Source organism: Neofelis nebulosa, chromosome 8, assembly GCF_028018385.1.
Source record: "Neofelis nebulosa isolate mNeoNeb1 chromosome 8, mNeoNeb1.pri, whole genome shotgun sequence".
Classification (NCBI taxonomy): Eukaryota; Metazoa; Chordata; class Mammalia; order Carnivora; family Felidae; genus Neofelis; species Neofelis nebulosa.
In genome coordinates, this window is record NC_080789.1 from 129,550,619 (window position 1) to 129,577,174 (window position 26,556).

The 26,556-nt window shown below is 45.9% G+C and overlaps 1 protein-coding gene and 1 long non-coding RNA gene across 6 annotated transcripts in view; both read left to right on the forward strand.

Annotated features, from left to right (window-relative positions):
• FAM107B (family with sequence similarity 107 member B) overlaps window positions 1-26,556 on the forward strand; it is a 138,923-nt gene that overhangs the window by 99,368 nt on the left and 12,999 nt on the right. For 3 of the 5 annotated variants that reach the window (XM_058681863.1, XM_058681864.1, XM_058681866.1), the window contains exon 2: window positions 26,189-26,372. In XM_058681863.1, the coding sequence (XP_058537846.1) occupies window positions 26,189-26,372 (184 nt within the window). Of the gene's footprint in view, window positions 1-7,380; window positions 7,486-8,186; window positions 8,240-26,188; window positions 26,373-26,556 lie in introns of those variants that run through there. The other 2 variants (XM_058681867.1, XM_058681865.1) reach the window with 2 other exon arrangements.
• On the forward strand, window positions 5,945-7,486 carry LOC131483575 (uncharacterized). The gene is made up of 2 exons (XR_009247776.1): window positions 5,945-6,340; window positions 6,591-7,486. It is a non-coding gene; the product is annotated as an uncharacterized LOC131483575 (long non-coding RNA).

The window sequence follows — 26,556 nt, forward strand, 5'->3', positions numbered from 1 at the left end:
GTGTGTGTGTGTGTGTGTGTGTGTGTGTGTGTGTGTGTGTGTAAAAAGTCTCAGGTTTAGATCAGACTGCCCCAGAACCTCTGATCTCTTGGTTCGGGGCTCATAGGTGATGAAACTGATCCTGAGGGGCACGAACATTTTCTGAATGCATGGAGCCTAAGGGATGGCAGACCCAGGAACAGGGCCTGGCATTTCTGAGGTTTGGACCTGTGCTCTTGGACCTGTGATGTTTAGTTAATTGTAGGGAAAAGGGGCAATGACAGATTTAGTAAGGAAATAATACACAATTATCCCAAGTCACGGAGTCGAATATTTCTGTCTCTGCAGTGAACCATTTTAAGAGAAAACAAAGTTTGTTTCTTGCTAATGAGGTGGAAATAGAACTTATCTTAAAATAAGCACAAGAGGCAAAATAAAAGATTAAAGACAAAATCTAGGATACTTTGTATGTTTATCTTATAATCAGGCATTAAATTATAACTTCAGTAGGAGTGACATTAATGATTCTAAGCTCACAGTGTAATCAGTCCTTCATTTCCTTAAAATAATAGGTGTATTAGTAAACTACTTTTGTTAGATAATATTATTTAATCTGGCAGTTAGTTTCATGGTTAATTTTTTGCCGAAGCCTGAAAACAAACTTTTTATCTCCTGAGATTATTAAATAGTTTTGTAGTAACGATGTCTTGTTTTCTGAACATTCATAAATTCAATTTATGTCATTTAGGGTTCTGGGTGCTTTTTTTCCAGGTGACACTGTTGGTTGTATTTCCCTTTGGTTTGACAAACTAGTGATATCTTAATTCTCAGAAGTTGGTTTTTATAATAGTTATAGAAGTATAAGGTGAAACAGAGGTAAAATGCTAACTCCTAGTCTGAGCAGGCATTGTCTGCTGTTGCTACAACAACAAATTGAGCGTCACGTTTGTAGCTGACTTGTTATACCATAGGAGCATACATACCTACACAGTTACTCTATATTTACTTTTAAAAATGGTCTGATTTCAGTAATCGGGCCATGGTGTATCATTGGCCCGTCTTTCAACAACTTGGTTAAATTAACTTGATTGTAGTACTGTGGTTATGTCCTTTGAACAGCCTGTCATTGCCTCTGTTTACCCACCTTTTTTGTGTGAAGAACTGGAGGGGAGGGCATTTGCCAACTAATGTGGAAAGAAAGGAGAAGGTAACCCGATTTTGAAAAATTCTGTCGACACTTACTAGCTACTTGGTACCGGTACTTCCTGTTTCCAAAACCAATGTTAATGCAATCCTGCTTTGCATTGTGTGGGGGTTTATTGCCCTCAGCAGAATTCCTGGCATATTTGGGGCCCTGCCCTTTTATTTCTGCCAGATCCCCCAGCCACAACTGGCCTAGTCCATTCCACACCGGCACTACCCGCCTGGGCTCCCTCCTGCCTTCATGCTGTCAGTGGTAAAATGAGCATAACCCGGAGGATTGTTCCAGCACACTCCTGCTATGCTGTCTGAGTCCCAGCCTCTGTGGCTTTCAGCCTGTCACTGTCTTGGCTCTGAATTAAGCCTGACAACTTTGCTCGTCTTATAAACGTTAGATACCCCCGCCTTCTTTCCTTCAGTAAATATACTCGTGATCCAGGTTACGTTGCTCTACCCTCCAGTACATATTTCCTAAGGTCAGTGAAAGGTATTTGTGGGGGAGGTGTGTCTGAGGGGGTGGGGCAGTGAGAGGGGAGAAGAAAAAGAGATAAAGTTTGTAACTCTGAACAGGTGAAGTCGGCTTGCGTCAGACACCCTGTGCCTTGTGCTGGGGCAGCTGTGTCCCTGGATCTTGGTGGTGATGGGTCCTTATCTGACAGGCAGGAGGTGTTAATCCATACAGCGGCCCTGAGAGGGAAAGATAAGGAAACCTGGGGCTCAGAAGGCAACCCCCACGAAGGTTTTGGGATGAGTTGGGCTGTGTTTGAATTCTGGCCTTCCCATGACTCACTGTATGAGCGTCGGCAAGTTTCCTAGTTTCTCTCTGGTCCTCCGAACCTGCCTCAGAGTTTTGTTGTGAAAATTCAGTGAGTTGGTGGGTGTGCACATCTAGGACTGTGCCCCGCCCACTGTTCATATTTATCGAGCAATTATTTTAAGTGTTTTTATTGTTGGACTAAGGTCACACAGCTAATGTGTGGTAGAGCTGGTTTGAGTTTCTCAGACTCTAGAGCTTAACCTCCTTCTGCTGTTCCCTACTGCCCTTACTGTTGCCTTTCCATCTTTGACCGGGAAGGGAAATAGATCAATTCTAGTTTCTCCCTTACATTTTCTGACCCGTTTCCTCTGTGGTGGGGCTAAATGGCCTTTGTTTGGTTCTGGGTCCCCGGGACTGCAGCCCTTCCTCTTACTCATTGTTGACTTTAGCTCCCTGTGTAGCATTTTGTTCTGCCTCTTAAGAGATTATGCAAATAGAATTACTGTTTTGGTATTAAGAAACATATTATCTGAGTTACACTGTCATTTTTAAAAAATAGGCAAATGACATTAAAGTATTGATGTACTATATAATTTTATTTGTGGGTAGTGAAATTATTGAAACTGCTTTTTATTTTATTAATTAATTAATTTTAGTGTTTTATTATTTATTTTTGAGAGAGAGAGAGCGTGCACAAGCAGCGGAGGGGCAGCGAAGGGGACAGAGGATCCAGATCCAAGGCGGGCTCTGTGCTGACAGCAGTGAGCCCATGTGGGACTCGAACTCATGAACTGCAAGATCATGACCCAAGCCGAAGTCAGAAGCTCAGCTGACTGAGCCCCCCAGGTGTCCCTGAAACGGCTTTTTAAAAATATTTTAAAAAGTTGAGAAAATGCAATACTTCCTCTCTTGCCCATGTTCTGTCATAAGCAGGGAAAAAGACTTACCTAACCAGGAACAGATAGAATTCTCTAAGTAATCTTTAGTTTGTCTTCCTTTACTCATTCACACACAGCTAGAAGGATGTGAAGTTGTTCTTTAGTGACTGGAGTCAGGATAAAGATTAGGCAGAAGAGAGGTGAGACTCTAGTATCAGTAATACTCTTCCAAATGAAATTTTGAAAAGGTAATGGATTTTAAGTGTTTTCTATTTGGAAGGGATGATGACAGTTGGCATACAGCAGCTCATCCAATTTACATTTTCAGATGCCTTCTCTGGTCTTGAGAGTGCTGCTAAATTATTGTAGCAAGTTCACGTAAATGAGTCAGGGCAGGATTTCTCAAGCTGCGTCCATTGGTGGGTCATGAAGTCAATTTAGTCGGTCACAACCAGCATTAGAAAAAAATAAAACAGTGAAAACATCAGAGTGTACATTATATAGCAAAGGCAGTGTATTGCTTCTGGAAACTTCTACTTCAGCTGATTTTAGTGCAGGTGTTTATTGGGTTACTCTATAAAGAGGATTACAGACAGAAGTTTGAAAACCATTGATTTGAGGTAGTTTAGAAAGTTTATTAACTTTAGAGCAAGTCTGATAGTACATAGAAGGAAAATGCTCATAACTCTCTTTAACATTGGTTTTTGTATATTGCTATCAGATGTAAAGAAATTTAAGATTGGTAACAGATCTTTTCTAGAACTAATATATTTTATTTAAACTTTCTTAAAAATTTCTTTATTTTTTAAAGTTTATTTTGAGAGAGAGAGAGAGTGAGCAGGGGAGGGGCAGAGAGAGAGGGAGCCTGTCAGTACAGAGCCTGATGTGGGGCTCCATCTCCTGGACCCCGAGATCATGACCTAAGCCGATATCAAGAGTTAGATGTTAACTGACTGAGCCACCCAAGTGCCCCAAAACGTTTTTTTTTTAATGTTTATTTATTTTGAGAGAGAGAAGAGGGGGAGGGGTTAGAGAGAGGGGGGAGGGAGAGAATACCAAGCAGGCTCCTTACTGTCACCTCAGAGCCCAACACGGAGCTTGATCTCACAAACCATGAGATCATGACCTGAGCTGAAATCAATAGTTGGATGCTTAACTGACTGAGCCAGCCAGGCGTCCCTAGTACTAATACATTTTATAAAGAGCAAATGAGGTTTATGACTTCATTTCTGAAGATTCATGGATAAAATTAGGAAAATAAGGTCATTAGTGTCCTTCCTAATATGTCACACGTACCATTGTGTTTGCAGATTTTGTATTATAAACTGAATTTGAAATCTTAGCTATTTTGGTCCCAAGAACTTGGAATCCTGTTCATTTTGACATTTGTAAGATTACAAACTTGATAAAGAATATTTATTTCCAGATTTTGAACCCTGAATTGCCTTGCAAAAATTTTGAAAAAATTACCTCATTTTTCATGGTCCTTTAGTATACTCAACTTTGAATACTTAATCTAAGTAGGTAAAGCTGTCCTATCCTTATTAAGCTTTTCAGATAAGTTTTTACCCCCCCCCCCCCCAAGCCAAGGCATAAGGGGAGTTAGCTATCGTGATACATCTGTAGTTTCTTGATAATGATTTTATAATTGTTCTTCTGGAAGCAATTAATGATTTCCTTTATAACCAGCTGTAAGTAAAGGACAGGTTTTCATTGTGAATGTGATGATATGTCATTTGTCCTTGCCCTTCTCATTGAATTAAATTACAGTAGCTACTGTTCGTGTGGATTTGAAAACAGATACTGTTCAAATCAAGTTCTGAAGTTCTTGACAGGGGCTCTGAGAACTGGTGGGAGGTTTCTGGATGCTGAGTTCTTGAGTAATGAATCCTCTTGCAACGAGAGAAAGGAAAACATTTAAAACCTGGGCAACTTCAGGGAAAGAGAAGCAGAGCTCTCCATCTTATGTGGAACTAGTGTTGGGCAGAGCATTTACTGTTACCAGCCTGTCCTGTTCTTTTTCTTCATCAGTATTGCAGCTGTAGGATTTAAGTAGCTTGACGGTATGGCAGGGTTGGGGAAAACACCATTTGACTGTGGTATTATTAGGTAGTAATAGATTTGACTGAAATGCCAGAGTGAGTGATGGAGGATATGTTAGTACTTGGGGACTGGCGGGGGGGCGGTGTAGACAGTGGTAAGTGGTTTGAGTTTTGCCTAGTTGCATGTGGGGTAAGAAGGTGTGATTTACCTTGAGAATTTACTTGAGGGTAGACACTACGAAGTAAATAGGAGACTATTGCAGTAGTTATAAATTGGTCTTAAAAGCATTCTGTTTGAATGATGAATGGACCCTCTCAAGTTCTTTAGGATCTGGATTATGACTTAAGGATCTTTTTCTCACTACTAAAATTAAGTGATTATTTCTCTAAGGCCTCTACTCCAGAAATACCTGCATTATTGAAATCCTGAGTATTTTCTAAAACAGCCTCTGGGGAGCTTGGGTGGCTCCGTCTGTTGGGCATCCGACTTCAGTTCAGGTCATGATCTCCCGGTTCATGGGTTCAAGCCCCGCTTCGGGCTCTGTGCTGATAGCTCAGAGCCTGGAGCCCGCTTTGGATTCAGTATCTCCCTCTTTCTCTGCCCCCCACCCCCCTTACGCTCTGTCTCTGTTTCTCTGTCTCTCTCTCAAAAATAAATATAATCATTAAAACAAAACAGAATAGTGAGCCTCCTTCCTATTCCAGTAAGACTAAAGGCCGTTACACTTTTTAGACATTGCGGCACCTAAGGTCTGCTCTTGTAAATGCTGGCCGCGTGTTTTTAGGCTTTCATTTTCCTGTGTTCCTGGTTTGCCAAGGAGGTTGCTCTGATTTTTTCCCCATTCTCACTTTTTTTTTTTTAAAAATTTTTTTTTCAACATTTTTAATTTATTTTTGGGACAGAGAGAGACAGAGCATGAACGGGGGAGGGGCAGAGAGAGAGGGAGACACAGAATCGGAAACAGGCTCCAGGCTCCGAGCCATCGGCCCAGAGCCTGACGCGGGGCTCGAACTCACGGACCGCGAGATCGTGACCTGAGCTGAAGTCGGACGCTTCACCGACTGCGCCACCCAGGCGCCCCTCCCCATTCTCACTTTGAAAGCTTTCCTCTGCCTGTTAACTGTAGGCAGAGATAGTCAAGGCTTCGGAGTAGCCCCGTGGGGGACGCCGTGTGCCTGTGAGATGGGGTGACCGAAGTAGTGGCCTGTGGGAAGTAAGATGCTTTCTGGAGCTGGGGGCACCGTGTTCTGTTTTCCTGTGACTCCGCCACAGCCGTGGGAAACATAAGGGTTGGGGTCTTAGAATGACAAGCTTCCGGAGGGAACTGAATTAATCCACAGAGTTCAAGCAGAGCGAGCTAGGAGGCAGAGTAGTCTACTCCCTTGCTCCAGGGCCCACACCCACTACTAATGTGTTTACATTTGAACCCTTGCCAAACTTCCCCCCCCCCCAACCCCCGCTGCCCCCCAGTTTAAAAAGGGAGGTTTTGGGGCGCCTGGGTGGCGCAGTCGGTTAAGCGTCCGACTTCAGCCAGGTCACGATCTCGCGGTCCGTGAGTTCGAGCCCCGCGTCAGGCTCTGGGCTGATGGCTCGGAGCCTGGAGCCTGTTTCCGATTCTGTGTCTCCCTCTCTCTCTGCCCCTCCCCCGTTCATGCTCTGTCTCTCTCTGTCCCAAAAATAAATAAAAAACGTTGAAAAAAAAAAAAATAAAATAAAAAAAAATAAAAAGGGAGGTTTTGTGTAGGGGGAAAAGCTAAGGATAAAAGGGTTTCCGTTCAAAAGTCTCCTGCCTTTGTTGCTTATTGCAGCTTTTGCTCCTGATGCTGTGAGGACTACACACTTCTAAGAAATTAGCGTTGTTGTGGTTTCCCTTTCAGCTTTGGAGCCCACGAGTGACCTCACCCAGAGGGGCCGAGCGAGCCTCTTGTCAGGATGTGTTCGCTCCGGCTGCCATAACAAAATACCACAGTCCGGGTTTCATAAACGACAGACGTGTCTCTCACGGTTCTGGAGGCCACCGGTCCAGGATCGGGTGCTGGCCGACTTGGTTCCCGGTGGGGACTCTCTTCCTGGCTTGCAGACGGCTGCCTTCTCACTGCCCTCACACGGTGGAGGAAGAGCGAGATCTGGTGTCTCTTCCTCTCACAAGGACGCTAATGTCATCATGGGGTCCCACCCTCATGACCTCACGGAGGCCCTGCCTTCCGGTGCCATTATCCTGGGGGATAGGGCTTCACCATATGAATATGGGGGGGAGGGGACACATTCAGCCCATAACAGTCTTGTGTGTGACAGAATTGACTGTTCACGCGACAGACCTCGTGCTCCCCTCCCCCCTCCGCAATGCCGTCTTCCCGTTTTCCCAGTTTCCGTTGTGTCTCTGGTGATCACATGACCTCGTTCTGGCCAATCAGGAGCAGGGAGACCCCCAGGGGCTTCTGGGAGTGACCCCCCCTCCCCCCCTCGACGGCGGGGGAGACTTCTGAGCAGAAGGCTTACCCAGCCGCGTCTCCTCCTGGAGCCGCAGTCTGGGGCTGCCGAGGCGGAGCGCCACAGTGAGAGCCCGGGTCCCCGATGACGCCACTGAGCGTCGGAGCAGCCCCGAGGCATCTGACGCCAGGTCCCTGTGTGAGTTACAGATGAGCCCGTGGTTTCAGCTGCTTTTAGTCGGGCGGCGTCCCGTGTGCCCCAGAGCGTCCTCACTGATGTGCGCGTAGCCCTCAGAGAGAACCTGGAGTCGGAAGGAAGTGGTCTTAGGAAGACCCTGCCTCTGAGACGTGCGTGCGCCCCTCGCCCTCCAGGTGTACGTACCACACTGCCTTTGCGGCGTGTGCCTGTGTCCCCCGCCAGCTGCGAGCTCCAGACGGCGGCGAGCGCGGCCCCCTCCCTCTCCTCGGGGCCTGAGGCGAGGCCCACGCGTGGGAGGGACGGGATGGAAGTACACAGGAGGAAACCCGGGGCCCCGGGCCTGCTGACAACAGGTGCTTTACTATTCCCGAAGGTCTTGGTTGTGGTGGCTTCCGCAACAAGACCGGCTGATGTTGTTCGCGGAAAGCCCAGGAGGTAACCTGAAGAGGAGCAAGTGGGAAAACAGGCTTTAATTCAAGGTACCTGGGCCACGTGCATAGCTGCTCTCGGGGGCTGAGTTCGAGCCAGACGATCCTCTAAGAGCCAGACGGGAGACGTGCCCCATTTTCCTTGTGGAAGCAGGAGTCGAATAAAAGTCAACTTACATTCGTACAATTGTGGGACATTCTAACCATTCAGAAAAACACGTCATTGTAACGATTGTTTTTGGCCCGAAGTTCTCTCTCCCCGCCCCCTTATTTTTAAAGGTGAAAAATGAAGCTCTCCAGACAAACTCTATCAGCGAAAGGGTAAGGTGAGTGATCGGAAGCCAGGGCACGTTCTCCCATAGAAACACATCTGTTGGACGCACATGTGGCCGAAATGTGGCAGGCTGGAGGTGAAAAGTTGGAGATGAAAATGATAGGATTACGGGCTGTCATTTTATCAGTAAGGAAGCAGACCCGGAAGAGTGATGTCGGGATTTATAGGTTTGTGGGCCTTTTATTTCAGGTTCTTTTTCCTCTACCACTTGTTACTGTAACTTATTAAGACAAAGCGTGTTGAATGCCCTGAGCCAGCAACCACCAGGATTAGGTATAGTCCCATCAAAGTGGGTTCATTTAACTCGTTGATGTAGACGAATGTGGTCCAGAAGAATGTTGGGATTCTCTTGGAAAGCAGAGTTGGGTTTATGCTTGAGCTGCTTGTTTTGAAGGCGGGATTGGGGAATGGGGCCAGACCTGGGTTGGATGTGGTCAGGAAGCAGGCACAGTCCAGTGATGGGGTGTACCGACAACCCTTATCTAGGAGGCAGCACGTGAAGGTGGACTGAGAGCTGTCACTTAGGAAAAAGTTAGCAGTCCCACCTCTTAGTGAGATAAGAGGGACGTCTTGTCGTGTTTCCGGTGGCATTGTGGGCCTGTGTTCCATTCTGAGCATACTTTACGTTCTGGTGGCAGTATTGGGGACGGCTTATAAGGTTGGTCTTTTGTTTCTCCAGTTGTCAGTAGGGCAGATTTTCACTTCTCCAGTAGTTTTTTAAAAAATTTTATCCTAAATCCTGATAGTTGACGAAGGGTGGGATTTGACAGAGGATGGGAAGGTAAATGGGGGTCTAAAGGGGTTGTCCGAAGTTACTGCGTCTGAGCAGTCACTGGTGGTTGTTGTTGTTTACATTGTAGTTCACCGCTAATGTATCAGGTCAAAAAAAAGGGTGTGGGGGGGGCAAACATAGTTTTCTCCTACCTTGAGAGGATTTTTTTTTTTTTAATCACCACAATGAACTTGTACTTTTTTGAAATCTGGCAGGATACCAAAGGAGGTAGAGTCTTGGTGCCGTTATTAAAGCATACTTGTCATTTAAACGTGCTATCCAGTTATTGATCAAGAGGCAGTGTTCATGGTGGTGTTAGTGATTGTGCCAAATCAGTAGAAAATGTAGAAAATGAACTGACAAAGTTGAGTAGAGTCGTCAGAAGTGAGAGAGCCAATGTGGAACACAGAGTGTGGACCAGTCGGATACTGGTTCTGGCCCAGGCATTGCCCCTTTCTCTGTGAGCTTCGCCAAGCCATTTTATTTTCCTGGGCCTCAGTTTCCTTATCTGTTAGTAATGAGGAAGTTGGAAGAATGGTCTCTCGTGCTCCTTTAAAGTTTTTGTCACTAAGTCCTTTTAAAGATAGTCTTCTCTTTTGAAAATACTTGGTTGGTTGGTCCAAGTCATAAATTTTATGAAACTATTATTCAGCTCTTGAAGACAGGAATATTTGAGGGCTTTGAAAACTAGTCCAGCTGGACATTTTTTCTGTTCTGTGTAGTTTCCTTCCTCTCAGGAGTGATGAGGCCTAAATCAACCATCTTCGCAGTCCGTTCCCTTTGTAGTTTCCTGAGATGAATGACCGAGGTGTTTCTTCCTTAGAAAATAATACACAATAGAAGTGCTGAGGGAGGTCTCTTTTATTTAGAAACTCGCAGTTTGGGAATAAAATCTGGTAGCATTTTTTTTTCAAATTTGAATTTTGTGAATATAAGATAGCGTGATACAAAAATGTGTTATGTGTGAATTTTGAAATAACGCGGAAGCCAGAAGAGAAAAAGAAATTGATCAAAAGTTGCATAATTCTGTAAATGGTAAACCACGTGGTTTGTAAAGCGTGTGTATGGGGTTGCCACGTGGCAGCTTCCTTTTAGCTGGTAACAGAAGGGCCTTCTATATTTAGTCTGTATCATGGTCAGCGTTGGCTGTGGCTGGTGGGCATTGAGGTTTCTGCCATTGTGGGCTGGTATTTAATGTAGAGATCTTTTTATAGCCGTCAAAGATGTCAGGCAGGTGCTCACCACGAGGTATGTTAATGGAGGTGCCAGTGATGGTGTCAAAATACCCCCACTCCGGTCAGGAGCTTTTTGTAACAGAAGTGCTAAAACACAGCGAAGAAGAAAAACCAATAGGTGGGATGCATCAGGCTGTTAATTTAAGGGAAAGAGCACTGTGCACACTTCCGAGTAGGAGTTCACCTGGGGAGGCACTAGAGCAAAGTGGTTCAAAAGCATGGACTCTGGAGGTAGCTGTGTGATGCTTCCACTTACTAGCCTTTTAGCCTTAGGTGAATTAGCTAGCTTCGGTGCGCCTCAGTGTCTCCGTCCCTCCAACAGGGGGAATTTCAGTATCTTACCCCAAAGGTTGTGTGGCACATAGTGAGCAGGAAAGCATAGACTGCTGGGCCTGCCTGCAGCTGTCCTGATTTAGTCTCTCAAAGGCTGGGCATTTGCATTTAGCAAGTTCCCTGGTGGTGCTGATACATCGGATCCTTGCACTACACTTTGAGTAGCTCTTGTACACGCAGACGGGCATACTAGAAAAGAGGGGGCATACTGTTTTGGAGCCTGATATTTTTTTCCTATTTGATATATTGTGAATATTTCCAATTTTATTGTGCATTCTAAAAATATGATGTTTAAGTCCGTTAAGTCCATTATCCCATTATTAGATATTTAAGTAGTTTCATTTTTAAGTTGATTTCTTTATTTTGAGAGAGAGCGAGAGACAGCACAAGTGAGTAGGGGGAGGGACAGAGAGAGAGGGAGGGAGAGAATCTCAAGTGGGCTCTGAGCCCGATGAGGGGCTTTAATCTCACAAACTGAGAGATCATGACCTGAGCTGAAATCAAGAGTCAGATGCTTAACCAACTGAACCATTCAGGTGTCCCAGGTGGTTTCAAGGTTTGTTTGTTTGTTTGTTTGTTTGTTTGTTTTGCTATCATAGATCATAGATAAATATTCTTATACATTCTTGTCTACATCTCTGATTATTATCTTGGAGTAAATTTCTAGAAGTGAAATTATCAGGTTCCAGGGTGTCTTTGTGTTAAAGCCTTTTGCCACAGACTGCCAACAAATTCTTCAGAAAGGCTGCTTCTTCAGCAGCACAAGTTTGTCTTCTTACAAGTGGTCCATGAGAGTAGATGCTGGTTTTCTAAATGTAGGGGAATGAGGAGAAAAAACTGTTAATAACTTTATAAAAGTCACAGGTATTTGGGATTTGGTGGGAATAAGCAAGAAGAATATCTATGGATTTATAGAGAAGACAAAGACGTGTTAAGAGAAACTAGCTGGTAGGGGGAGTAAGGTCAACTGTGGCATAATTCCACTGTTGTTTCTAGGGGTCAGACTTGAATTTATTCATTTATGGTACAATACGTACTTGATATAGGAGACTTTATGCAAAGAGGAATAGTTTTTCGATTTTATTTATCCTGTATGGTATAGGTCTCTTTGTTCACTGTGATATTTCAGAACCCCCCTCCCCGCGCGCCCCCCCCCCCCCCCCCCGATTTGGAGTTTTGGTCTAATAAAGTCTGGCCCATGCTCCATTCCTATGTGGACCTCTCTAGCCCCGGGCCAGGCAGTTGAGACTCTTATAGGCGCACTTGGGGTGAAGGTGGCTGCATCCGGGGAAATTCAGTATCACTAGCAGAAAACCTACTCACTGTGGATTGCATGTGGAGAAGTGCATGGTTCTGAGGAACAAGGGTGAGCCAGAGTGGAGGCCAAAGTGGGGTACGTGAGGAATATCACAGGAGCAGCTTCTCATGTCCATCTGGCTGTAATGATGGGGCCAACGTCTGCAGCTCTTGGCTCTAAGCTCCTGTGGTTTAGAGCAACCGATAAGCCGAACTCTTCCGTATTATCAGAATGTTAGAACTAGTAAGGGATCTCAAGGGTCATCTGGTCCAGCCTTCTCGTTTTACAGATAAGGAAGTTAAATAATTTATTATTTTCAATTAAACTTCACCTCATAAGTATTTAAAATCAGATAGTCAGCCTTGGAACAGAATTGGCTGGTTATTCTTTCCTTGTTCTGGAAGATCTGTTTTTGAGAACTGAAGTGGCTGAAGGGTAGACAGTAAAGCAGATGGCGGGGTGGGGGTTGGTGACTGCGGTCCTGTTGCTCAGCCCCAGGACACTGAACTGATTTAGAGTCAAACGTGCACTGCCCCTGAGTCAGGGAACTTCACTTGTGCCTCTCTTCAGATCTGAACAGAGTTGTATGGTCCCTGAGGGCTTCAAAGTAACCTTGGCTGTAGGGTAGCTCTCTGTACCAGTTCCATGTTTTCCAGGATTTACACATTACTAGTTTTCTTTGTGCAATTCAAAACAGTGGGTTACTTTTTTCCCCTTTAGTAAACACATGTGTCAAATGCTTCTTTTTAAAAACAACAGCTGCTGTGAACACAAGCTGTGCCTTCTACCACTGGGTGACACTGTTAGACCACAGAGGAGTCTTCTCTGGTAAAAGCAGGGTCCTTGAACTTCAGATCTCATCAAGCTGCTTTATGTAGGGGAGAGAGAAGCTCTGAGTCACTTAATGGTCATGTATCAAATGTTACTTGATAAGTGTAATTTATCTGTCTAAGGCAATTTTAAGGCCAATGACTTTAAGGTAATTAATTATTAAAGAAATCTGTTAATTGGACAGCATTTCAGTTGCTTAGAGGTTTGTGCAGATTAATGGGCTGCATATTAATGAAGTACTAATTGCTTTTTGGGAATATTTATGCAAGCCGATGTATTAATATTTATTTCTCACCAGACAACAATTTGAGTTAGCTTTCTGTGGCAAAAGACTCATGTTTTACACACAGCATTTGATGTCGTGGGCTTTTGGTGAGCATTTTATTGGGTCCTCTTGTTCAAGAGGGAGGATAATCTTCTGGGTTAGGAAAATGTCTGCTGGACATTTGGTTCCCTGTACTGATCTTTATTGAGAGAAGAGACTTCACTCTAACTCATTCTGTGCTCCTTCAACATAAGATGAGGACAGAGAATTTGTTTAACGTAAGGGTTGACCTCCCCTCCACCCTCTGTTTTTGCCCCTTTTTTGTAAATCTGAGCTCTGTACTTGCTGCATATCACCTGGCCGATTTTCGTTGAACGATATATGGAAAGCACACAGAGATGTTTCTGAAGATGAGAAATAAGTAAAAGTCAGGTTTCCCCTTTGTGAGCTTAATGTGAGGGGAAGAAAACTTCAAATACAGTTTTAATAGAAGTAGACTTAAGTAGCCTCAGAGAAGTAGGAACAGTGTCCTGTTGGGCCAGAAGAGAGGCAATTCTCATGAGGAGTCAGGAAAAGCTTCGGGAAAGGAGCTACTTAATTTGGATGCTCTCGCCCTTCGGTGTTTTCCCCCATCATTCAGTCCACTTTTATGGAGTGGCCATGGGTGACACAGGCATGGTGCTGGGCACACAATAGGGAGTAAACACAGATCTGTTGCCTGCATGGTCCACGGCCAAAGTCACAAGGAGTTAGCGGCCCCAGCTTTCTTCTGGTTCTTTTGCATCATGTAGTCCCTGTGTGTCTGACTCTCCTTCCTGTGGCTTATGTTTGAGGCACCGTGCTAGAGCTGTGGGGATGATTTAAGTCAGTCAGAGGTCTCTTCCCTGCCAAAGGACACTCATCTGTTCTTGAAGGAGACAACATGGATATATAGGAAAAATTAATTCATGGTAAGTGTCAGATTCGTGGGGTAAGGGGTCAGTGAGCAGAATTGCCCACATCGGTGCAGACGAGAGGAAGAGGGCTCCTGAGAAGTGGCAGTGGGAAGATTTTTGGCGAGGCAAGCTTTGAGCTGGGTCTTTGCAAGGACTTTTCATTGGTCTTGAGGAAGGAATTTTACCTGAGAGGAAATGAGGAACAGAGGTGGAGATGGGAATGTGTGTGGGTTTTGTGTGGACTGGTTTGCCAGAGTAGAGGCTTTGTGTTGGAGAGCAGCCACAAGTTTGCAAGGGTGATTGAGGACCAGATTGTAGGGAACCTTGGGAACTAGGTGGAAAGTTAAGACTTTATCCTGATGTGGCAGTGATATTTGGCCTGGCGGTTCTTGATCTGATGAAATAGTGCGTCGGATTTGGCTGGGGTGCAGTGGGAAGAGTGATCGGGAGGAGTGGAGGCCGGTGAAGGGCCAGCTGCTTGATTCGGAGACGAGGGGAGGAAAGCGTGAACTAGGACTATAGCAGGGGCAGTGGGTGACGGTCTCAAAGACATTTATTATGAGAAAGAAACACTGACTGGTTGATTCCGTATCAAGGGTGAGGTATAGGACATTTCAGAGATAACGTCAGTTTGAAAACTGGCTGGCCTATGGTGAAGTTAGGAAGTTAAGGGACAGCCACAGGATTATTTCTGACAGTGGGAGACAGGTGTGTGTGGCGTCCTCTCTGTTGCTATTGAAAACAAAAATTTCGACTCCAATTTGCCAGGGATGATTTCCACCAGAATATAAGGGGTTGGCTCTGTCCTGCTTGGTGTTCTATTCTTATCTGGCCCAAAGGGGGCACTTATTAAACCAGCCATCGAGGTTGAGCTCAACTTGACACATGTTTGCTTCAGATGTGAAGTATGCAGTTGGCAGTTGAAACTTTTGACCTGGAGCTTGGGAAGAAAGGAAGAATCTTCGTATACCCTTCAGAAATGGCTCATATAGCAGAAAGGCCAAGGGCATGTTGGGTCACCAGAGTCAAGAGTATAGAGCTAGGGACCTGTTCTGTAGAACAATGGGCACTGAGAGAGCGGGAGGGAAGAGGACGCTTGGGCAGACAGGTAGGGAGGGTCAGGGGAGGGTCGTCCAAGGGGCTGGCTTTCACATCGAGGAGGACATGGACGACAGCTTTGAATTCCACGGAGCAGCTGAGGAGCCAGGAGGCCTGAGGAGAACCCTGTACATTGGCTGCTATGCAAATAGGAACACAGTGCACGGAATTTGTTTTCTGTGATCTGTTAGTGTTAGTGATCCACTGGTAGCTTTTTGTGCTTGGCTGCCTCATGGATCACTGTCCTTGTGGACAGACCTCAGGGTCGGAGCATAGGACCTCCTATCTGAAAGAACGTCTGACCGACCCCCTGGCACAGTCCGCCCTCTTGATAGCAGCCCATAAGGAGACCCCCCATCTCAGTTTGAAATATCTCTGGATGAGAGCTTGAGCCTCACCATTTTCTTGTGCTTGTTTGGTTGAGAAACCATTCTGTGCTATTGGGGGCTTCAGAGAGGACTAAGCAGGCTGGGACATGCGAAGCCCAGAAGCCTGGCAGGTGGTGACATGCCCTGTGGCGTGGGCTGCCGTCATGCAGCTGTGCTGCGTGTCATTGCCCACGATGGTGATGCCGGTCACCCGGTTGCCACTCTCTTTTCTTTCAGATGAATGCTTCTGTTGGCCAGGGCTGAGGAGATTTCTCCCTCCCACCATTCACTCCTCACAGAATTAGGGTAGTACCAGAGGGCAGCAGGGAATTCTAGAATCTGCCCTCAAGGTAGAGGGAGGGAATGTGCAGGATTCAAGTCTTACCTGAAGGGCTACGGGAGGTTGAGCAAATTGTGAACATAAGTAAAGTCATCTTGATGTTTGAAGACTTAAACTCTATATTGGGCCAAGTTAGGAAATGTTATGTTTTTGGAGATCCCTTATATTCATATAATTGCTTTATGCTCAGAATAGTTATTTGCGACAGATTACTGAGAAGTTGGAGAGAAATGGCCATCCAGTTCTGCAGATAAGACTGAAGTGTAGTAATTGGGAAATTATCAAGATTTTCAGGGCATTGGCAGGCTCAAGCTGCAGGCTCCAGTCTGTGCTTTGGCCTTGTCTATCAGGGATTTTCATCACCCCCTCCAATCTGCCCCCCTCCCACATCCCTCTGTGTCACATGAGTCCAAATCAAGAAGATGAGCAGAGACCAAGATTGGGTTTATCCATTAAATTTTGTCTCAGCTAGTATACCTGTGGCATATGGCCATCCATTTTCACTTAAATAGAACATTAGTTAATGAAGAGGTAGATTAATGAATTAATTTGTTGGAACTATTTAACTGTCTAATTTATTGAGCGTATGCTGCAGGGGCAGGTACTGTGTGTGGTGGATGTTTTCCAGAAGTTTTCTTTTAATGCTTGAAACTGCTCTGCAAATGTAGGTATGTGAGCTCTGATTTACAGTTGAGGAGATCAAGACCCAGGTTAAGTAACAAAAATCACATAACTGGTAGATGATGTAACCAGGATTCTAATCCAGGATGGGTGGTCTTCAAGCCTGGTTTTCTTTTCCATTATACTGTATTATTTCTCATGGATTGAACAAGGCTTAAAATGGATGAAATGACAAAATTCTAATAACGTAGCAGCAACGAAATAATCTCTTAGATAGTAATTTTAATAGCTATTTGATATGTACAGTATTTAACGTGGTGTGATGTATATACAGAGAAGGACATAGGCCGTAAAGGTGTAGTGAGTGGTGCATTTTCCAAGTGAACAAACCTGTATAACCAGAACCTATATCAGGAAACAGAACATTATCAGCACTCCGAAAGTCGTATTCCCTTCACTCCCAGCCCACTCCCAAGATACCCTTTATCCTGATACCTAACACCAAAGATTGGTTTTTCCTGTTTTCGGACATTATGTGGAATAATGAAGTATGGACTCTTGTGTCTGGCTTCTTTTGCTCAGAGTTACATTTGTGAGATTCAACCTTGTCGCCCCTTCATTCCCATTGCTGCGTAGTATTCCAGTGTATCAGTGCGCCCAGTTTGTTTATCCATCCTCCTGATAATGGACATTTGGATCACTTCCTGTGTGGAGCTATTAAGTATAGCACTGCTGCGAACCTTCTTCGAAAAACCTTTGTGTTTGAAAGAACATGCGTCTTTCCTGACTTCTTTCCTCACTTTAATGCAATTTTCTGCAAGATGTCTTCTGTTTGGGGCTGTAAAGCTGTGATGTTAAAAGGCTTCTAAAATCTTTTCAAGAGGTAGAGAAAATCATCCTGTTAAAAGCGAAACTTAAGTCTTCCTTCCCATTATCCCAATCCAGAAGAATGGACTGCTCAAAGAGCATCCCTTTGGAATCAGGCAGACCCAAGTTCAAATCCTAGTCCTGTCCTGTAGTAACTGTGTGACCCGGTGCAGGAATAACAATGTTATTATTACTAATTGTTATATATTGCCAGTGATGGCGCTAATATCAGATGACATCTGCTGAAGGTTTATGATTTCTAGTCACTGTATTTGGTATAAGTTTCTCATTTACCCTTCCTAACAACCCTACGAGATAATCTGCCATTCTTGTTTTTTTGTTTTTTATTCTTTAACTGGTGAGGTAACCTGCCCAAAGACACAGTAAATGAGAAATCTAGAATTTAGACCCAGTCAGTACGATCTGGAACCCATGTTCTTGAAGCTGTCTGAGCCTCCTTTGTAGGCCATAGGGAATAATAACTCCTACCTCATAGGGCCTTATCCAGAATTAAATGATGGGGAGAAGCTAAATGTACACCTTCTAGGGGAGATCCATAGGGACCCCAGAGTGGATTGCTTTCGTGGCATATCTCTGCACTTTTAACAGTGTTGAGGGTCAGGGGTGAGGCCTCCCTGCTCTCCTGGTGGTTGTTAGGAAGACGGACATCTAGTTATTTGTGGAGCCGTCGCCACCTTCTGGTTGGTCTCGCCTCAGCCAGACCGGCTTAGCTTTGATAATGGCCTGTGTTCCGTCTTCCCCATGTTTCTTGCCTCCTTTCCCATGTTCTAAATATAAAATATGTGCCTTTTTTATAAAAATACATTTTTAGGGGATGAAAAAACTGATGAGAAAATGAGTTTGGTATTTTCCCAAGGGCGTCACCATTTGGCGTTTGTACAGCAGCGTATTTGCAGCCACTTTATCGAGAGTTTGAAGTGGCGGCAGTCGTGGGGCCGGGCAGAGGCGAAAAAGTGACATTTCTGTGTGCAGACCGCTCTGGTTGGGTGCCATTTCTAAGCCTTAGTTTAGGTTTGTGGCCACAGAGGTCCCCTGGGCTCTTGTCTAATGCCTTCAGGTGCCAGATGGTGTCACTGTCCCTGATGAATTTGTAGGTTCACCCAGGCAGGTCAGGAGTTTGTCGTTGCAACCCTTGGCTGTTGGGGAACAGTTCTTGTCTTAACTCGCTCACCGCTCTCTCAGCTTCCTCTTTACAGCCTGCCTCCCTCCTGGGATTAGTGGGTACTGAGGGCAGGCTTCCCATTGCCAGGTGACCTAGGCCTGGGGCTGGCCTGCCTGCTATCTTAAGTGATCGGGCTCTTTCAGAGTATTGTCAGAGGGTTGCTAGAATCTCTTAGAGTCAGCCTGGGAAACAATTGCTCCTCAAGAGTGCTTTGGAATTACTTCTAACTTGCCGGAAGTAGTTGTAGCAATTCAGAAGTTTACTTGTTTCACTTTGATTGGTCACAGGACACCTGTAGCCTGCAGTACACCTGCATACATTGCCATGTTTCAGATATTGTTTTCAGAAAGGCTTCAATTATTAGTGCTTCTAGGTAGAATTTGATTTTAAATATTAAGGTAAACATGAAATTTAGCATAATTTCTAAATGTGGTTTTTAAATCTCATGGGATTAGGTTTAAAATTTTATCTTTCTGATGTAGAAATAGCAGTTAAAACTGCTGACTCCAAAAACGGTGTGAGGAGGAAATTCAGATGCAATATTTTTTATTAATCCACTTGTGACATGTTTCTGTGGGAATGGTTATTTACCTCTGGAAAGCAGTCAACACAGAATGCCTGTGAATAGGCATGAAGTGGGCCCAGAGTGAACCTTTTTGATCGGGACAACAAAGCCAGGACTCAAAATCCATCTCTAATGTTGGTATTTTCTTGTCTCCTGGGATAGTAGAGTTTAATAATGACTTCTGTTTGTGGATTTCCAGAAGTTAAAGCAGAATTCTCATCAGGTGGTGTTTTTCAGTGCACCGTGTTTGGGCTTGTGGCCTTGGGGGTCTTCTGGGTTCTTGTCGAATGCCTTTGGGTACCAGATGATGCCACCGTCTCCTCCTGGTCCAAGGCAGAGTTTTTAGGTTTGCTTTCAAATCTCTAAGATGTATTTAGTATTAGGGTCAGTGTAAAATGCAGTTCTCTATTACTCAACTTGTTAAGGTATTTCAGTGCTGCCTTGGTCTCTGAACGGCATAAAAGGACCTTGCTATTGGGGCCTATGTCTTTCTCTACCCTGCCCTCTGGCTAAGCCATTCACAACTCCATGTAGCACCTTGAAGGTGGGATAGACCTTTTTACACTTTTCAGAAGGTTTTGTTTTTTTTTTTTTAATGGTCATTTACTTATTTTTGAGAGAGAGCATGGAAGTGGAGAAGGGCCAGAGAGAGAGAGAGAGGGAGCCAGAGAATCTGCAGCAGGCTCCAGGCTCCAGGCTCCAGGCTCCAGGCTCCAGGCTCCGTGCTGTCAGCTCAGACCCCAAAGCTGGGCTTAAACTCACGAATCATGAGATCATGACCCCGAGCCAAAGTCAGATGCCCAACCCACTGAGCCACCCAGGTGCCCCTTTTTGGAAGGTTCTTAGTATTTGTAGCATGAATGGGTCTTAGAATTACTGGATGTTACCAGTGAGAAGGGCTGTGGGTCATTTAGTTGAACTCCTATGTTTTTAAAGAAACCAAGGCCTAAAGAGGTGGAGTTTTTTTTTTTGTTTTTTTTTTTTAACGTTTATTTATTTTTGAGACAGAGAGAGACAGAGCATGAACAGGGGAGGGTCAGAGAGAGGGAGACACAGAATCCGAAACAGGCTCCAGGCTCTGAGCTGTCAGCACAGAGCCCGATGCGGGGCTTGAACTCACTGACCGCGAGATCATGACCTGAGCCGAAGTCGGCCGCCTAACCGACTGAGCCACCCAGGCGCCCCAAGAGGTGGAGTTTTGTATGTAAGGTTTCTCAGACCTCTAAATAAACTGTGTTAGTGGTGTTGGTCACACAGTTTATCTAATAATAGCTTCTATTTATTGAATTTCCATAGACATGCCAGAGATTGTATGGAGTACTTAAATAAATCTACATTTCAGCCAATTCTTACAGCACTCACTTTAACAGATGGGAGAACGGAGGGTCACGAAAGTTAAGTTTTATCCAGGATCTCAAGCCAGTTTTATTTCTCCTACACTGAGCCAACACTAGTTTTCCTTTATTGAATTGAAATTAAAAAAAATACAAATCGGTTTATTTGATCAGGGGAGTATGACAAAAATATCTTCGTGTTATTCTTCGTGAAGAATGTGTCATGTGGTAATAATGTCGATGCACAAAGTACTTTTCCTTCCAGACAGTTCTGTCTCATCCTCTTTGTCAGGCTTCAGGATTACCTGATGCTCAGGGAGGAAACCCTGACCTCCCAACTCCACTTTCTGCGCTGCACACACAACTTGCTGCTAGGACTTCGGACAGCTCAGGGGCTCCCTCTACTGGTAGTTACTTCATTTGACTACTATTTATTGACCTTGTCCAGGGAGTGTGAAGAATGTGAACATAGACCAGATGTGGTCTTTGCAGTGAAGGGATGACGATTATGTACACATTGCTGTAATAGAAGGTGGGGATTGGTGACTGTTAGGGAAAGGGAACAGAGAAAATTCCTTTGGGGTTGAGAAGTCAGGGAGTTTAATCGCAACTGGGGAATTAGGAAAGGTAGCTTGGAAGATTTGACATTTATCTGGATCTGAAAGGTTGAGTGAAATTTGGCTTTACAGCAGTTCAGGGGTAGGTACTTGAAGAGGATCAGCATCTCTGCTGGAGAGAATGGTGCTGGCAAAGGCGTGCTGGTGAGGAAGGCAGGGAAATGTGAACATTTGGGGGGCAGTAAGTGTTCATTTCAGTTTAAATTTTTTTTGAAGTTATTTATTTTGATAGTGAGTGAGCAGAGGAGGGGCAGAGACAGAGGGAGGGAGAGAGAATCCCAAGCAGGCTCTGCGCTGTCAGCACAAAGTCCTATGCGGGGCTTGACCTCACAAACCATGAAATCATGACCTGAGCTGGAAGTGAGCATCGGCGCTTAACCCAGGCACCCTCCATTTCAGTTTAATTGGTGCATAGGATCCGTGAAATGAAAGAGTTCCTTCAGGATCCGAAGGGCATTTTCCAGTGCCATTGACTTAGTAGCGATTAGGAAGATGGTTGACAAAGGGAAGAAAGTTGAAGAAGAAGGTCATTTATGTTCCATGTGTTGGTCATGGCTCGAGGGTGGAAAGTCACTGAGAAGTGGCCAGAATGCAGACCCCAGATCCTTCAGTGGCCACCACCACTGCCATGAGTACTAGAGGTTAACAGAGGTTGCTCCCTGCTGGTTCATCCCCAGGGCTCACCCCACTAAGTGACCTTTTCCCAGACCCCAGCAGGGTCTACTCCGTAAGGGGCCACAAGGACTGCTTTAGCCTGGTCCACAGGCAGGCCTCAGGTCACACTTGACTGAGGCTGAGGGGCCTCGTGTCTCCTGTCCTGGCCCCAGTTGTGCAGAAGGGCAAACCAGTGAGAAAGGGTTTGAAGGGGGGCGTCTGCACCTTCGTGTGCAGCAGGGTGTCTGCTTCAATCCAGGCGGGGACAGGCTGAGGCCCGCCTTCCTGCCCTGGTCCCCTGGGAGAAGCAGCACTTCCCAGATACTAAACCTAGAGAGGAATCTGAAGAAAATTCCAAGCTAGAGCTTGTTTCCTAGATTCAGAACCGAAGCCTTTCCCATTCTGCACACTGAAAGCTCTACCTCTATCTTGGTATCAAGGCCCGAGATGTGCTTGTACCCTGGCACCGACATCCAGAAGAGACTGGGAGTGAGCACCCTATTTGTTTGCCTTTGCTTGCAGGAATTGTGAGAAAGGAGGGCAGAGGGAGGGAGCCTGGGGAGGTGGGGCAGGGGGGTGGGGTGGGTGGCCAAGTGAGAGACCATGGAGGTCAAACCAGTGAGGCAAAGGAAAGAGTCAGCCAGGGTTTGAGCACTGATTGCCTTCGCCTTCTTGCTGTCACCACCTAGACGTCTGTCCAGCAGGTACATCAGACTCTTTGTGTCCACTTCCACTCCCAGCACCCCTGCATGATGGCGCTGACCCTCTTGTAGCTTAGGCCAGGGACCTTGGAGTCCCCCGTGCTTCTCCCATACCTTTCGTGACTCTTGTCCAGTCCTTCAGGAAACCTCAGAGGCTTTCCAGTCAGCACCTATCCTGACCCGTCTGACCTGTGCTGCAACCATCCTGGTCTAACCCATGTGTCACCCATGTGTCACCCATATCACTGTTCCTGCCCAGTTTTTCCCCGCCTGCTGCTGCTGTTTTAAACTCAGTAACTACAGTGGTCTTTTAAAACCATGAGACTCCTAGGGCGCCTGGGTGGCTCAGTCAGTTAAGCATCTGACTTCGGCTCAAGTCATGATGTCACGGTTTGAGCCCCGCATCAGGCTCTGTGCTGACAGCTCAGAGCCTGGAGCCTGCTTCTGATTCTGTGTCTCCCTTTCTCTCTGCCCCTCCCCTGCTCACACTGTCTCTGCCTCTCAAAAATAAATAATTGTAAAAAAAAGAAAACAACCATAAGAGACTCTTAAATACAGAGAACAAACTGAGGGTTGATTTGAGGCGGGGAGAGGGGGAAAAGGGTGATGGGCATTGAGGAGGGCACTTGTTGGGATGAGCACTGGGTGTTGTTGTATGTAAGCGATGAATCACGGGAATCTACCCCCTAAACCAAGAGCACACTGTATACATTGTATGTTAGCCGATTTGACAATAAATTACATTAAAAAAAATAATTACAGACGGAAAAAAACAAAACAAAATCAAGATGTAAAAAATAAAAAAATAGGAGTCCGGTCTGGTCACTTCTCTGCTCGAAATCCTGAATGTCTTTTCTGCTGTCTCCAGAGTAAAGGCCAAGAGTCCTTACAGTGGCCCTCACGTTCCCCATGACACGTGACCCCTCCCCGCCTGCATCACCTCTCTGTCCTCACCGACACTCAGTCCTCCAGCCCCGCTGGCTTCTTTGCAGCTCCTTACACCCCCCAGGCACACTCCTGCCTTGTGGCCTTTGCATGAGTTCTTTGCTTTGTCCCATGTCCACAGGGCTCCCCTTCCCCCAGGTGATACTGACTTTAGGAGGCTGTGACCTGTTTTGATTCAGTGTCATGGAGATTATCCATGGTTTGGAGCAGAGAAACAGATCCTTTTATGGGATCCTGTAGGCCTTCTTGTCTGCTCATTAATGAGAATGGAAAGACCGCTGGGGCCACACAGAGGTGTGAATGGTGCCTTTCACATATCAGTCAAAGAGCACACTTTGGTGTGGGGCAGAGTACCAGGCTGGCCGTGATGGGCTTGCTGACTTGCCACCGTCAAGGTTTGTAATTCTCCAGTCAGTGTGGTTGGTTGCAGGCATTCTGATTTAAAGGATCCATGTCAATAGCGTTCAAGGAATATTTGGTGTAAGTTGTTACGCACATCTCAGTGTTCAGTAATTCTGAGCCTCAGTTATGCCGTTAAACCTAAAATATATAAACAAATAGTGCATCCACAGTTTTTCTATTTTAGCTGATTTCTTTATTCTTTGGATTTTTAATCTCTTTATTTTCACATTAATCTTCAAGAGATTTTGCTATAAAAATAGCAAATTTGGTAGAGAGAACAGGTTTGAGACCAGAGACATTCATTTTAGTTTGAGCTTCCCATTACTAGTAATATTAGCATGAACAAGTTACTTTTTGTTTCCCCGTTTTATTGTTTGCAAAGTGAAGATTCTAGTTCTTCTGTTCGTTGGGTTGTTACTAGGCTCACACATGGTCACGTACGGGCCCTGGGTGATTGCTGACTGCTGCTTGGAACATCTTTTCCCCTTGGGTGTGGAAGAACACACCAGTGGTTTGGAATAGTTCAGGATTTGGGAAAGCATCTTCATGACCTTGAGAGCAAAACTCCTGCTTGTGACTGACTGCAACTGGATCCAGTTTTTGTTTTTGTTTTAAAATTTTTAGTTGAAAACACATCTTTATTTTTTCCACTGCCTACCCCTTCACTCCTGTGCCCAAGTCCATGGAAACAACACCGTGTGTTCTCTCCTCCCTTCATCTTGTGTGAATACACGTGCTTTTACTTCATGTTTGCTCGGTGGGTTGATGTCATGGGCAGAAATAAAGATGGAACTTGTCTTCCGTCGAGGAGCTTATCCCTGGAAGACCTCTCCACTTTTTTAGTTTAGACCAGGTTTGATTCAGTTAACATTTATTCAGCTTCTGCCATGTGCCAGGCACTTTGCTGGGCCTGGGGATTTAGAGCTGTAAAAGAAGCGGTTCTGACTCTTGGGGAGAATAGGCAGAAACCCCTGGCTCCTCTGTGTCCTCGTGGAAGTACATCTGCACCACTGCTGGGCCAGGAGGCGTGGAGGGGATCGTTCTCTCCATGTCCCTGGAGAGGTGGGGGAAGGTGGCCGTTTTGGGTGTGAGCCCATGCACGTGCGGGTCTTCCCCCAACCTTGGCCTGTTCTGTGGTCGCTGTTCCGTCTAGAGGCGTCAAACTGGCCAGAGAATTAGTAAGCATGTTCTCTGGACTTTGAGGGAAGGCCCAGTGTCACATACTGTGCCATAGTCAGACTCTGCATCTCATTTTTGGTTTGGGAAATAAAGTCATCATACAGGGACAGGGAAGCATGAAATGGCATGTTAATTATCTTGAAATGTCAGACAGATTTGTTTTGGGGGCAGGGGAGCAGGATTGAGATCAACACCAAAAGTGCCTAGGGGTCCACAGCAATGGAGTGCCTGCCGGCTGGACCCATCAGCTTCCAGCCTGATGCCCAGCCAGCCTTCTTCCTCCCAGCTCTTGCCCTCTCTGTTTGTTCTTCTGTCTCATTAAATATCACGAATGTTCGTGGAGTGCCCACTGTGCGCCACACACTGCCCCTGCATAGCTACAGGGGCGTGTCGGGGGGAGATCTGTGCCCTGAGCATCTCTTATGGGGGGACACACACTTAAGTCATAGAATGAATGACTAGAATTGAACACGGGGTGGGGGCGGTGATGGTGGGGGAAGGGACCCTAGGGATCGTCCTCTGTTCCTTTTGCTTTACTGATCAGGAGTCTGAGCCCAGAAAGGCCATGGGACTCTGCCCAGGCATTCCATGGAGTTGTTGCGCTGTGCTCCAGTGACTGCCTGCCCTCCCCGCCAAAAACCTATACAGACGCGTTCTTGCCGCGAAGTATTCTCCCTTTGTCTTCCCTTCTTTCTTCCCTTCCTGTCACTTCCTTTTTTTCTGGCACTGTTGTGGGGCAGCTGGAGAGGGGGTGGGTAAGACAAAATTCTTGCCCTCGGGAGCATTTGCTTTCGAGAGCCAGTAACCAAGAAGCCAACTCACAGGACTGACAGCAGGGAAGAACTGGGGGGCCGGGTTGGGTTTAAGTAGGGTAGGGAGAGGTCAGATCTCGCTGAGAAGGGGACGTTTGAGGAGGGAGCGGAGGACAATGTGAGCTGGGTGCTCATGTAAGGGGAGAGGAGACCCCGGCCAGTGGCAACATCAGGAGCAGTGCTCTGCGCTCTAGAAGCCTCACAACATTGATGGGTGTCATGGGTCTGCCCATTACTGGTGCGCATTCATTGCGGGGGTGGGGGGAAGGGGCTGAAAGAAGCAATGAAGGATCCCGGTCAGGTGTCCAGGTGCTTGTTATGGGGTTAAGCTGGTCTTTTGACATGTTGGCAGGAAGCATCCTGTGTGACCTGAAACTTAAAGTGTGAGCAGTAGTGACCAGAGTCAGATCGTGGGTCCCCTTTGCTTTAGTCACCTGGAAAACCACGGCCATTGTTGTGTCTCTTTTTCTCTGCCTCCTGCTTTCTCGAAGCTTCAGAGGAGTTTTCAGTGAAGCAGTGAAGTGGGCCCTGGGGGATGGCACGCCTCAGCAGGAAAGACCAGAGACCGTGTCACCTTTCTCTTTCAGACGGCCCGTCTGAGGACAGTGACCTCAAGGACGCCTATCTCATTCCGAGAAACATCATGGCTGAGCCAGACTACATGGAAGATGACAATCCGGAGCTAATTAGGCCTCAGAAACTAGTCAATCCTGTCAAAACATCCCGAAACCATCAGGATCTTCACAGGGAACTTCTCATGAATCAAAAAAGGTACGGTGGTTTCTTGAGCAGAATTTTCCTTTGGGGACTTCAGCTTCAGAGATGTTTACCTTTCCTGATGGTTTTTAAGGCTGCCTTGTTCCTTCTGGTGTCCTTGAGCCAGGGCACCCCCTCCCCTCCCATAAAGTCCTGTCATCTGTTGGAGTGACTCTGCATTCTACAGAACTGTGTCCTC